The following is an 11,833-nucleotide window of genomic DNA, read 5'->3' as shown; positions in this document are numbered from 1 at the left end:
ATGGTTTGGGGTGAGGAAAGGCAAAGCAAGAATGGCATTTCGCAGGTCCAGCACCAGCTCCAAGCAACAAATGGCCATGCAGCTAAGGCCTGGCGTTCGGACATTGCAGCACGCTAGCACACCTTGTTATCGAAAGCCCAGGCCGTGAGATGGAGCATTTGCAGTAAAGCGCCACGCTGATTGCAGATGTGTTGGGAGCAGCTACGGCGAGTGCTTTGCGCAGATGGTGAAGGTGGGACGGGGGAGAAGAAGAAGAAGACGACGACGACGATGAAGCAGGACGACGATGACGACGACGGTGACGAGGTCGAGGCCGAGGACGACAACAACATCAACGACGACTACCAAGACGTTAGAGATAAAGACGGACAGCGGTCGCCGTGATTGATGATCACGACAGCGATTATAATTCTGCTGATGCTGCTGAAGACGTCAACAACAGCAACAAAGACTGCGACGACGGAGTTGATGATGACGCCGGTCCTCTTTGCCTTGCTATTCCTCCTCCTTTGTCCGACGGTACCGTATGGCGACTGCGTACGGACAGAATGACAAGCCTAGAAGAGAGTCCACGATCGAAACCGAGCGGCTGGAATCATTCGACGCGCTCCCTTCCTTTTCGCTCGCTTGTCCCACCTTTTGCTCTCCACTTGGCCGTTTGTCTTTCGTCATCGGCACCAAGCGCGAGCGACCAGCACCGGCGTCGTCATCAACCAACACCAGCTCCCGCCAACGCCGCCGTTGTGTCGTCAAACATCAGCGTCGCCCTTCAGCTTCTCCTCCAGCCTCAGCTTCCCTCGAGCTCCTTCGTGCGTTCTGCTCGTATCGTTATCTTTCCGCTCTTCGCGCTCGGGCCAGCCTGCCTTGCTCACCATGACGCACTCTCGTTGTGCCATCGAAGATTACGTCGGCGCCTAGCGACAACCGCTTCCCACCCCCAATCAAGGATGTCAGCCACCGGCTTCCCACTCTTCCCGCTCCTTTGGCACCCCGTCCAGTCCACCCGCCAATCTCAATCATCGACATTGCTCCTCGTCTCGCTACACGTCCGCTTCGTAAAATTGCGCTTTGCCACTGTTGCAGCATTATTTTTGGGTCCGCGGCAGGCTCTCTGCCCATCTGGCCGGCCATGGTTCTTTTCTTCGCTATCTCTTTTTTTCAACCAAAAATTTAGATAAAAAAAAGATTAAAAAGCTTTAATTGCTTCCCACTGACGCTTGCCTCCACACGTTTCACATCTTTGGTCCCTTTTTTCTTTGTCCACGCGCGTGAGGAACCAGACACACATACGTCCGAACTGCTTCTCTTCATGACACCGTCAAAGGACGAGCGGGAAGCGTAAGAAAAACCGGACGTTAGCTGGATCAACCTTGGCGGTTCTGGTAAGGTTCGACACGCACTACAGGATTGACGATGCATGGCAGGGCTTGACTTATGCACAACGGTAGAGATGGCTAATACTTGTAGCTTGCCGTGTAGCGTGCCAGCTGTAACTTAGAGTCTTTTTCTTCGAATCACCTTTGTGCCATCGGACAACGGGCCATGGCAAATTTGCCAAACTGGGTCCAGAAGTTCCAGTCGCCCTAATCTGCAATGATCCAACACGTGCAAGCTTCAATGACGCAGATCCGCCTGTTTCGGTTGGCTGCCTCTCCTCTCGCTGACCGTCCTGTCAATATTCAGTTGCAGCAAACTATATACACACGCTTGCTGTACCTGTATGCTTGCGTGTCTTGCCTCCAAAAAAGCGGAGAGCAGGCCACAGCTCTCTCGCTGTGCGGAACCTCCCACACGATCTGCGTTCAGTATCATGTGATTTCTCTCCCCCTCTCCCTTCACCCTTTCTGAAGCGGCAATCATGCGTTCCCCATGACGCATCCCCGTTTTTGTCGTCTGGTAAAGCTTCCACACAGGTTCATCGTGACCTTGACTTCGTTGTGGGCTATGCACGTGCCCGCATAGCCCTTTTGCTAGTTTAATGTTCGCCACCTGTTGGACTCACACAGTCTCACCCCGCTTCGCGACGCGTATCACACTGCTGCTGCTGCAAAACCGTGGATTTCATTCCGCGGGCTTGGATCGACCTCGAATCCTCCGCGATAGACTCTTGAATCCTTCCCTGCTTCAGCGCATGTCGCCTTCACACGGCTGAGATGCTGTGTGTGGACTGTTTCCTTCCGCCTTTCATGTGGCCCGGCTGTCCCAAGTCCTGGACGAAGACGACCCGTATGCTTGTGAAAGACGGAGAGCCAGCGTCAATGAAGGCAGTCGCGCCGTAAACATGCTGCGATCGCAGACGGCGTCCGGCTTGTCTTTCTGACACAGAAAAGCTGTGGGGACTAAGCCCTTTTTCAGGATTCTCCCCACGGCCCAAGGTTGATGATCATGTTGAACGTGAATCTTGGATTCCCGACTTCGCCGTACCATGCACAAGCACCCCTCGTCGAATCGCACTTGGGACACTGTGGTCACGATGTGGCAACGAATTAGATAAGACGACTTGCATCTTTGGTTCGGAGATATAAAACAAAAAGAAGTTGTAGGAGGTTTGCTAGACTTTGTACCAGCTTCACTGAGCATCTCATCAAATATCTACCCGTTTCATTAACATCGCTCGCAGCAGCTTTAAGGAACCAAGGGCTGAGGGACCGCAAAATATTCACGGTCGTGCTTCAGACATAACCCGGAGGTATCCTTGGACGTTGTAATCGAAGAGTTCCTCGTGCCACGTAGCTCTGCTTTGCTCTTGCCTCCACAGCCTGTGTACCTCCGCCAATCTTCGCGAGCGTTTCATATTTCTGGCAAATAAGTTGCCACGGAGGCTTCAACGGCCGAACAATGCAAAGATCGAACCAAGAATTACCACTAGGAGATCTTCGGTAACACTACCTGTGTGCCCTACGACCACAAATTGAGCGCCTGCTCGTCTGAATCCGCATGCCTGCACTTGGAAAGAGGATGTTTCCCTAGGCCCTGCGATTCGAGACGCAACCGCAATTCCATGTCAGAACGCCTGACGGCACCCTATTTCAAGGCATCTGAGGTTCCCATCCCCTGAGCCTCATGGCATAGTGACCAGGTTGTGGAACACCTCGATCCGAAAAAGGCGTCTGCAGCTGTACACGTCGAGAAGCTAGCTGGGCAAGCTCGTCAATGGCGAGCCACCCTATTCGACGGTTGCAGCATATCTGCTACCTACCTCCCGAATGCTGGACTACCAATTGAACACCTGGCGGAACGATAATCCATGATGGCAATCAAATCTACGAAGGAGAAGCACACTTCCGACGGGTAACTTGCACGACGGGCTAGCATGAATGCCGTCTAATCCAAGCCGCGACTGTCGTAAACGTCGAACATCGAATTTCAGACCTTGAACCTTACGCTTGTGTCTTTCCATACGTATTCACAGTCATTTCTTCCAAGCCTGGCAATGGAAATCGCGGATGGCTAGCGTCCACACCCCGATTTCGCCCCTCAGAAAGACGGGGTTTGACGACAAGCTTTCACAGCAGCGCTTAGAGCAAACTTTGATTGTGTGTGTGAAAGAGTAGGAGAATAGAAAGGATCGGCGTTGTCGAGTCGCGGAGCGTCGGACCCGTATGATACAGAGGAACAGCCATAAGGCGAGAATCCTGGTTGTCAATTTTTTTTTTCTTTTTTGCACGATTCCCTCCAACAAACCTTGCGGCGACAGCATGTTTCGTGAGTGGAGAAACAACCCAATTTTGGGGCGTCGAAACCCGCGATCTCTTCCATGCGCAGTAGTAATGACAGGCATTAGCTCAGTGCTTTTTCCCCAGCTTTTGACATGGCTTCGCGCGCTGTTAGCCGGAAAATCAGCCCCATTAAGTAATTTGGATGGGGGAATGCTCAAACGCCAGCTTGTCGTGGCGCATCGACTGGTACGGATATCAACCATGGCGGTCGACGGGGCCTGTTTTGAGCAAAAAAGAAAGGTCACGTCTGGCCTAAAGTTAGGGGATGGCGGCACCGCGAGTCCTAGCGAACCTAGCAAGGGCGGGTTTTACGAGCCAAATGCGCAAAAAAGGCAACTCACGGACCTGACTCGACTGCAGGCAAAAGAAGGGGATTGGACGCAGGGTTGTGTGACACAACTAAACGAAAGGCTCTCGCAGCAGCATCCAGCTACCTTTCCGTGGTGCTCTTCTTCTTCTTGTTCCTTTTGGTTCTTCGGAGGAAAAATAATTGTATACATCACGTATTTCATTCTCCCAAAGGTGCGAACGGGTTCAGCAATAATTATGTGCTGAAGGCAGTGTGGGTCTTTTTCCCTTCTCAAAAGATGCGTTTTGCACATCCAGACGAGGTTGCGAAGTGGCCTCCTCCAAATCTGGTCGATGTACGTACTTGGTGATCTGTACCGCTGATTCTCCCTGTTGTGGTACATAAGAAAAATCCTTTGGAGGCTGACCCGAATGGTAAAATCCAGCCGCCGTTAAGAGGTAATGAGGTATATATCATCAATAGCATCTTTGCGGCCTTGGCCACGGCTGCAGTCTGGTTTAGGCTTTACCTTCGAGTTTTCCAGCGACGCTGGGTTGGTATCGATGACTACTTTCTCTGCTTTGGGTGGTTATGTATGATGGGGGATCTAGGGACGGTGTTTTGGGGCTATTCTCATGGTATGTTGTCGAATGTCTTACTGGACCAACCGTGCATGCGCTTACTTTGTTGCAGTTGGTGCTCTCCACTTGTTTTTTTTCTTCTCTCTTTCGCCTTTTTTGCTATTCAAAAGTTAAAGGACCCATAGTAACATTGGTTTGGGAGAATGGCGAACCTAACCTTCCAGATCCTTAGTTCTAGCGAACGCGTGCACTTTAGGCTAACAATCGACCACAGTATGAATGGGACCGTCATTTTTGGGATGCGCTTCATATCGAAAACCTCGTCCGTGAGTGCCCACAACGTCCCTTGATGTGCATTCCCAAACTGATCTTATGCAGCTGGGGCAAAGACAGTGATGGCAGCTAAGCTCTTCTGGGCGGTCGCCGCGAGCTTTATTCGATTCGCTCTGCTCGCTTTGTATTATCGTTTGCTCAGCCATATCGACATTCTCCATCGTGGCATGTACAAGTGGGTTCTTCACGCAGCAACGTTCTTCAATATCGGAATCTTGCTGTCCTATCTAGGCACCATAATCTTCGATTGCGCGTGAGTAGACCTATGCCTTCTTGAAACTCCTTTTAGCAACTTGGTTGACATCATAGCAGCGATCCTGCTCAATATTTTCAGTGGCCTGGCACAGGATACTGCATTAACGAAACGTATGCCAACGTAGCTATGGCTTCTTTGAATACGTTTGCTGAAGCACTGGTTGCTGCGCTACCAATCCCCGTAGTCATGTCGCTGGACATGGACAAGCGACAGAGAAGAACTGTGATGTTATTGCTATGCCTCGGCTTTCTAGTTAGCGTTGTTGGTACAGTCAGGACGTATTACGTGTGGAAACTCTTCAACAGCGACGACCTGACGTGGTACGCAAGTCCGCACTGGATCTGCAGCGAGGTCGAGATCTGTACTGCTATGGTGCGCACGGCGATTGGACAAGAATCGAAGCCATTCTTGCTAACACTCCCTAGATATGTGCGTGTGCACCAGCTTTACGGTCTTTCGTAGGTCGAGTGTTTTGGAGAGAAGAACCAGGCATACAAACGCAATCCAACTCGTCAAGATTTCGGAAGAATCGAAGCAGCGCGGGCAGTCACGATTCCAAGCATGCGACGCACGTCGAAGAGGGCTGGGTACCTCCGACGCGATATCAGTACGACCTTGAGGGTATCGGGCTGGATGGATTTGGCTACACAGTCACCATCAGCGGACCACAGCATCGAAAGAAGGGCATCGCGAGCTGCTTCCAAGGAACGCCGGTGGCCTCAAACGACAGGATCGATCAACCGCCGCGGCGGTACTTGAGCAAACTTGGCCGCAAATCTCGGCGGTCGATGCAGGAGTTGAGGGAAGACAGCGATACGACGGAGTTGCAGGACAAGTCGAGCATGAACAACGGCACACGAGAGGTGCGGGGAGGGATTTTGCCGTAGAAAAGCACGTATAGGTCTGCCCTCAAGAGGATAGGTGTTGTTGTACTCTCGTTCGGATCCACATTGTCGATCGCGACTGCTTGAGGGCACGTTTTTTCCGCGAGCAAGCTCTCTTGAGGATGGCATTTCTCGACGTGATGTACAAAGATGACTCAGATACCCTAAGCAACCAAAAAGATTATTCCAACGAGTCCGTTCTTTCATTTCATCCTGATTAGGTCTAGTTGGCTTATGTCCTCTCGGACTCGGCTAGGCAAAGGAGTATGAGGCGTACGTGCTGGAGACGAGAGTTCTCCGTGGTGTGACTACGCGGCGTCGCAGGCGCTCGATCGTTTGGATCCGCATACAGAGCCGACGAATCATCGGTCTCGACCGGCCGGAAAAGGAAGGTAAATCATCATTGGCAAGGGAGATCGTACGGTTTCTACAACCGTAAAAGTGTGCAGTGTTGTGTGATGAATCTTTAGGCAATCCAGACCACTCTCTCTCTCATCTGATTAGATCAAAGCGTCCTCAACACGCTGGCGCCTTTTGCCGGCTTCTTGCCTAGGAACGCGGCAGAGAAGAGCCAGCAGGAAGAGCTGGGCGATACAATCTACACTGCCTCACTTGGCTTGTGACTCGTAGGGTTCGCGGCGACTTCAGGCGAATGGCGACGGCCTCGGAACGGTTCGAGCTGTGGCCGATGATCTGCTGGCCAGCCCAGCTTCGTTCTGTTCGAAGCCTCGACATGCGAGCTCGGTGCGCACCCACGTCCCCCTTCAACGCAAACAAACCACCTGATGGCGAGTTTCGCCGCGACGAATAACGAGAACGTACATGCGTCTTGCTTATTCGGCAGAAATCGCGGACGGACGTGACTCATTACGTCAGGCAGACGTGCGCCTCCATCAGAGTGCGCAGAGCTTCTTGATCCGACGTTGTGTGCTGGTTCGTCCTTTGTCAGCCGCTGAAGCGGTGTTACGAGATGGACGAGCGATCATATGTTTCTCTCGTGACGACTGCGCCGCGAGGCCTTTGGGTTCCACGTTTTCCCGTCTTGCTTGTCTCCCGGTCCTCGTCGCGTCTGTCTCGCTCGTGAACCGGCAAGGCTGCTCTGCTCCCCTCATGACAAGTCCTCCCAGCTCGTGTCGATTCGTGCTGAAAATTTTCGCTTCCGATGCAAAGGCCTCAAGCTAAGAGCGAGAAAGAGAACGCGGTGTTTGGCCCCCCCCCCGCTAGAACGCTGCAAAATGACGAGCTAAATGTACTTCTTATTGGTACAGCGCAACTGCAAAGTTTTGGTCCATCAGCCGTCTGCCTGCGAATCAGACAAGTCGCGCATGCGGAATCCGCTCATCTCTTCGCTTTCACCAGTTACCCCCGAACGCATCCCATCCACCCGCTAATCCTGCACTATTTTCTTTTACCCACGGCCTGCGCGGCAAGGGCCGTGAGGGCCGAGGCGCGGGGTCCAGGCACCCTTTTGGCGGTGGAGCCTGAGCCTACCACTTGTACGGTCACGCTTGCTGAGAGGCTGCCACGAAGCGTCTCCAGACGGAGGACCGCCCACACATCCCCCGTGGGACGGCTGTGTAAATACTAAACCGGCCGGCCCGAACGATTCGTATCTGAAGTACGCTCTTTTGAAGCAGACACTCAAACTGCGATCCAGCTCAAACCATCCTCTCAAAATTACTTCAGTACAATCCTCAGTTTACTCTGCGCTCGGCCGTGTCGCCTCACCTCACATGTCAGTGATATAGACTGCTAGACCATGCATAGCAGATACTGTACGCCGGCTGAGGAGAGACGGGTTGATGCTTGGAGACGGGAAGTCGCCAACACAGCTGCTCCAGTGGTCATAAGATCGAATGATCGAGCCTTCAGAAATGGAATACCCGCGCCCACACAGCTCCATTATGACGACGGTCTCGAATTCAAGAATTCAGCGACAATATCGTACGAGCCAACAGCATATTCCAGAGCGAACCGGCCCCCTAGACCACGCTCCTTCTCAGACCATGGACATTATCCTAGACGGAGCAGTCTCCGCTCATCGTCAAGAGCAGCAGCAGATAGGTATTCAAGATCCAAACACTACGACAGATACGACAGATACGACAGACACGAGAGATATGATCGACGAGAGCCAAAGCAAAGCTCGTCGATATGGTCGGTATTGCTGCCGAAAACCCGCAGTACTCACACTCGTACTGTGACCCATGACAGACCATCAAGACGAGACTACTCTCCGGAGGACACCTACAGGCGGGACCGCCCTGATGTGACTGTGTACTCGTCTCGACCAAGATCTCATCATGCCCCGGCGAGATCACCACGCAAAGAGTACATTGTTACGAGGAGTGGTACGACGAAAACTCGCTCAAGGAAGGACTCCCTCAGCATTGACGAACGAATGCGGTTACTTGACATCCGAGACCGGTTCCGTGACGAAGTTGAGAAGGTGAAACAGTGGCAGCCGTCGACACGATCGTACCGTCCGCGTCGGGACTATGACAGAAGGTCGTCGTACTACTGAATTTTCTGCGGCGATCGCGCCATTTAGTACTTAGGGCGCCACTAGAATATTTGTTCATAGTGCTAGCAGTACGCTATCCATTTTTCGTTGCATCGCGCGAGCGAGAGGTAAAGAAACGTTCGCGGGGGATCATCTTCTGTTTCGTCATACCCTGTACAATATCCCTTTCTTTGCTGATAGCCTTTCGTTGGAGCCCCGAAAGCGGGTTAGGGGACTCAGGTATGGCGTGAGAGTTCTGTTTGTGAGAAATGCCTGTCGAAGTTTCATGACACTTCTTTTCGGGTAAAGATTTCTGGGTGTCACCGGCTGCTCTTTTCATACGGAACACCGGAATCACGCTGGCATATCCATGGAGAGAAGAAGGTTTACACGTTTCATGAACTGAGTTCGATTATATGTCTGGTGAACATGATTACCCGAATCACCTCTCATTCCGCCATTGAGAAGTAATATCACAAATAAGTTACAAAATACAATCACGTGATATGACGGGTCGTTCAAGTTCCGCCGGCGTGGAAAGGACCGGTCCGTAGAGATGTCGGAACTATTTGGGCTATCTTATCTCCTAGCAATGCACGTTACGTTCTTCGTATTCCACTTCCCGTTACCGATTCAATATTGAATTCTACTTCTTTAACCTTCTCAACGATTGTAACCTGCTTTATTTCGGGATGAACTCCATCATGAAAGTGCCCAACAACGCCTGCTCCATATCATAGACCTTCGGGTCTACTCATCAGAACTTTATATACTACGGTATTCCTCGAATTAAACAGCATGCGCTTGATTCAATATTTATACAATGCCCACACAAGTGTCTAGAGCTCCTAAGGTTCCGAAGGAGGCTACTGTTCGAAGTGCCGTGGTAGGATGGCGTTAGCCTGCATCGTCCGGAACGACGGCATCGAAGACGAGTAAACACAGATTCCATCCGTACTCTTTGCTCTCGTTTCTCTCACCTCAGGATCAAGTCAATCGGAATGGACGGCTTTTCATCAAGCACAAGACGTGAGGGGTCTATCTGGCGCTTCGCTTATGGTTTTCCGCGTGAACATTACTTCTGCTTTTTTTCAGAACATGTACGACGCTTTCGTTGGTATATTAGGCTACATCAGATCGTGATAGAGCCGGAAAATTATCCAGGGAATTACTCTTTCTTTCCAATCTCAAGCGCTGTTATGCGCGACTTTCACGAAGCATGACCAGTAAAGAGTATGATATCGTTGTCGTGGGATCTGGAGCAAGCGGGCTTTCCTCTGCCGTTCGTGCACACGATTTAGGGTTACGTGTCGTTGTTCTTGAGGCATACAGCAAGGTTGGGGGTTCAACGGCCTTCTCAGCAGGGCAAGTTTGGGCGGGAATGAATCATTTAATGATCCGCGAAGGGTTCAAAGATAGCTTCGAAGAGACACGTGCATACGTCAAGGCGCTCAACGATGAACCGAGCAAGCTTGATGAGCAGGCGATGGACCAGTGGATTACTGAGGCACCAAGAGTTTTGGAACATCTGGAACAATGTCAAGCTATGCGGTGGCAGATCATTCGTGACTTCCCAGACTATTACTACCCTGAAGTGATAGGATCAAAGGCTGAAGGGCGGTATCTGGCTGCTGCGCCCATTAACGGTGCTGAGTTGGGTGAATGGCGGTCCAAAATCCTGTACAGCCCGCACCATCCTCCCGGTCCCACATATGGTGAAATGTTTAGCCTCAGCGGTAAGATCAAGGAACTCGATGATTTGATTGCTCAACGCCAAGCTGAGGATATCATGACCATGGGTACTGGTGTGGCAGCGCACTTGCTGGTCGCACTAGTTCGTCGGAAGGTGAGAATTTTGACAAGCCATCGCGCAACTAAGTTGATCAGGAACAACGGCACTGTTATTGGAGTAGAATGTGAAACTCCTGGTGGCAAAGGAAAATTTTTGGGCGAAGTGGTTCTGGCAACGGGATCTTACGACTGGAACTTTGACCTCGTTAAGGAGTACTCGGGAATGGAACGAGAACGGACTGGATCCGTGGCGCCGCCGGGAATCCGTGGCGACGGGCACTTGATGGCTCGAGAGATCGGGGCTGAAGTGGTCGTGATGCCTGTCGAGAGGGCAATGCACATCCCAGGCTACCTTATGGGCATGTCTACGAGCCAGGACGACTATGGCTTCAGATATGGAGCGTCAACAATGGGATTTCCGCATTCGATATTTGTTGATTCAACAGGCAGGCGCTTCTGCGACGACTCCTACTATCGCTCCGTAGTAACTGCAATTGCTACAGGAAAGGGTTCCAATCCATTCTACTTGATATGGGACGAAGATCATCATCAGAAGTACGGACTGCCTCCGGTTGCACCTGGCCAGCCGTATCCGGAACAGATGAACGTGGTGTCAGCGCCAACTTTGCGTGAGCTAGCTGTAAAGCTCAATATAGATTCGGATGTCTTTCTTGACACGATCAAGCGCTTCAACCTCAATGCAAGAGAAGGTAAAGATCCGGATTTCAGACGGGGCGAGAACGACTGGGCGAGGAAGTTCCTGGGCGACCCGGCCCATAAGCCAAGCGCGTTACTGGGACCTATCGAGCGTGGACCGTTCTTTGGTATGAACTGGCGTATCGTAAATACTGGTATCGGAAACGCAGGAGTGAAAACGGGACTAAGCGGCCAGGTGCTGGATACAAAGGGCAAAACTATTCCCGGACTGTATGCTGTTGGCGTCGTGTCTTCTCCTACGATGGTGGGAACAGGCTACAACAGTGGCTTTAGCGTCTGTCGCGGGCTTGTGTATGGTTATCTTGCGGCCGAGCACATATTGAGCAAGAAAAATAACACGTCGAAGATTTAGTCGAATATACACTTTGCAAGTGTTGCCAACTGATGCGATCGAAGCTCCACGTAGATACCGCTTTACTGCTCAGTTAAAGTATGCGACAATGCTTCTCGGATAATGACACAGAATCGACATATTGCTGTGCATCAAAATATTGTTAAATTTTTATTTGTACGCTATCCTCTCGTCTGACCTGCTCGTTACTTGGGAATCAATAAAACACATCGGAGCTCATTTTCGGGAAATGATATCAGAAGCTTTTACTCCCCAGAATTTCCCAAAAAAAAAAAAAAACGCCATCGATCAGTGATATCGACCCTCAAATTTCAAGTTGAGCACAAAGTTCTGCAAATCAGTCACGTGAGGAATGATTACATAATCACTAACCCCTCACGACAACCTGCTGAGTTTTGCATCACACGT

The 11,833-nt window shown here is 51.3% G+C and overlaps 5 protein-coding genes across 5 annotated transcripts; all 5 read left to right on the top strand.

Moving 5' to 3' along the window:
- Positions 1-234: 234 nt before the first annotated feature.
- On the top strand, positions 235-1,519 carry PV09_05985 (uncharacterized protein). The gene has a single exon (XM_016359559.1). The coding sequence runs from the start codon at positions 549-551 to the stop codon at positions 1,176-1,178; it is 630 nt and encodes a 209-aa protein (XP_016212808.1). The 5' UTR covers positions 235-548; the 3' UTR covers positions 1,179-1,519.
- An 881-nt stretch (positions 1,520-2,400) lies between these two features.
- Positions 2,401-4,402, top strand: PV09_05984 (uncharacterized protein). Its single transcript, XM_016359558.1, has one exon. It carries the CDS (start codon positions 3,603-3,605, stop codon positions 4,272-4,274), a length of 672 nt encoding a protein of 223 aa, XP_016212807.1. The 5' UTR covers positions 2,401-3,602; the 3' UTR covers positions 4,275-4,402.
- Positions 4,403-4,780: 378 nt separating this feature from the next.
- On the top strand, positions 4,781-6,122 carry PV09_05983 (uncharacterized protein). Its single transcript, XM_016359557.1, has 4 exons — positions 4,781-4,915; positions 4,968-5,175; positions 5,235-5,550; positions 5,604-6,122. Exons 2-4 carry the CDS (start codon positions 4,985-4,987, stop codon positions 6,063-6,065), a joined length of 969 nt encoding a protein of 322 aa, XP_016212806.1. The 5' UTR covers positions 4,781-4,915; positions 4,968-4,984; the 3' UTR covers positions 6,066-6,122.
- Positions 6,123-8,068: 1,946 nt separating this feature from the next.
- Positions 8,069-8,586, top strand: PV09_05982 (uncharacterized protein; the record flags this gene model as incomplete). Its single annotated transcript, XM_016359556.1, has 2 exons — positions 8,069-8,223; positions 8,277-8,586. The coding sequence occupies 2 exons, from the start codon at positions 8,069-8,071 to the stop codon at positions 8,584-8,586; spliced, it is 465 nt and encodes a 154-aa protein (XP_016212805.1).
- Positions 8,587-9,784: 1,198 nt separating this feature from the next.
- Positions 9,785-11,425, top strand: PV09_05981 (uncharacterized protein; the record flags this gene model as incomplete). The annotated part of the gene is made up of 1 exon (XM_016359555.1): positions 9,785-11,425. One exon carries the CDS (start codon positions 9,785-9,787, stop codon positions 11,423-11,425), a length of 1,641 nt encoding a protein of 546 aa, XP_016212804.1.
- Positions 11,426-11,833: the final 408 nt, after the last annotated feature.

The sequence above is a fragment of the Verruconis gallopava genome (genome assembly GCF_000836295.1).
Source record: "Verruconis gallopava strain CBS 43764 unplaced genomic scaffold supercont1.19, whole genome shotgun sequence".
Classification (NCBI taxonomy): Eukaryota; Fungi; Ascomycota; class Dothideomycetes; order Venturiales; family Sympoventuriaceae; genus Verruconis; species Verruconis gallopava.
The sequence above is the reverse complement of the archived record's forward strand: the minus strand, read 5'-3'. Positions and strand labels throughout refer to the sequence as shown.

What these genes read in the sequence shown, in the direction of transcription:
- PV09_05985 (XM_016359559.1), top strand. Translation starts at nt 549, where the DNA reads ATGACAAGCCTAGAAGAGAGTCCACGATCGAAACCGAGCGGCTGGAAT.
- PV09_05984 (XM_016359558.1), top strand. Translation starts at nt 3,603, where the DNA reads ATGATACAGAGGAACAGCCATAAGGCGAGAATCCTGGTTGTCAATTTT.
- PV09_05983 (XM_016359557.1), top strand. Translation starts at nt 4,985, where the DNA reads ATGGCAGCTAAGCTCTTCTGGGCGGTCGCCGCGAGCTTTATTCGATTC. An exon ending in ACCATAATCTTCGATTGCGC is followed by an intron (nt 5,176 to 5,234) that starts GTGAGTAGACCT and finishes ACATCATAGCAG; the next exon opens with CGATCCTGCTCAATATTTTC. An exon ending in TCGAGATCTGTACTGCTATG is followed by an intron (nt 5,551 to 5,603) that starts GTGCGCACGGCG and finishes AACACTCCCTAG; the next exon opens with ATATGTGCGTGTGCACCAGC.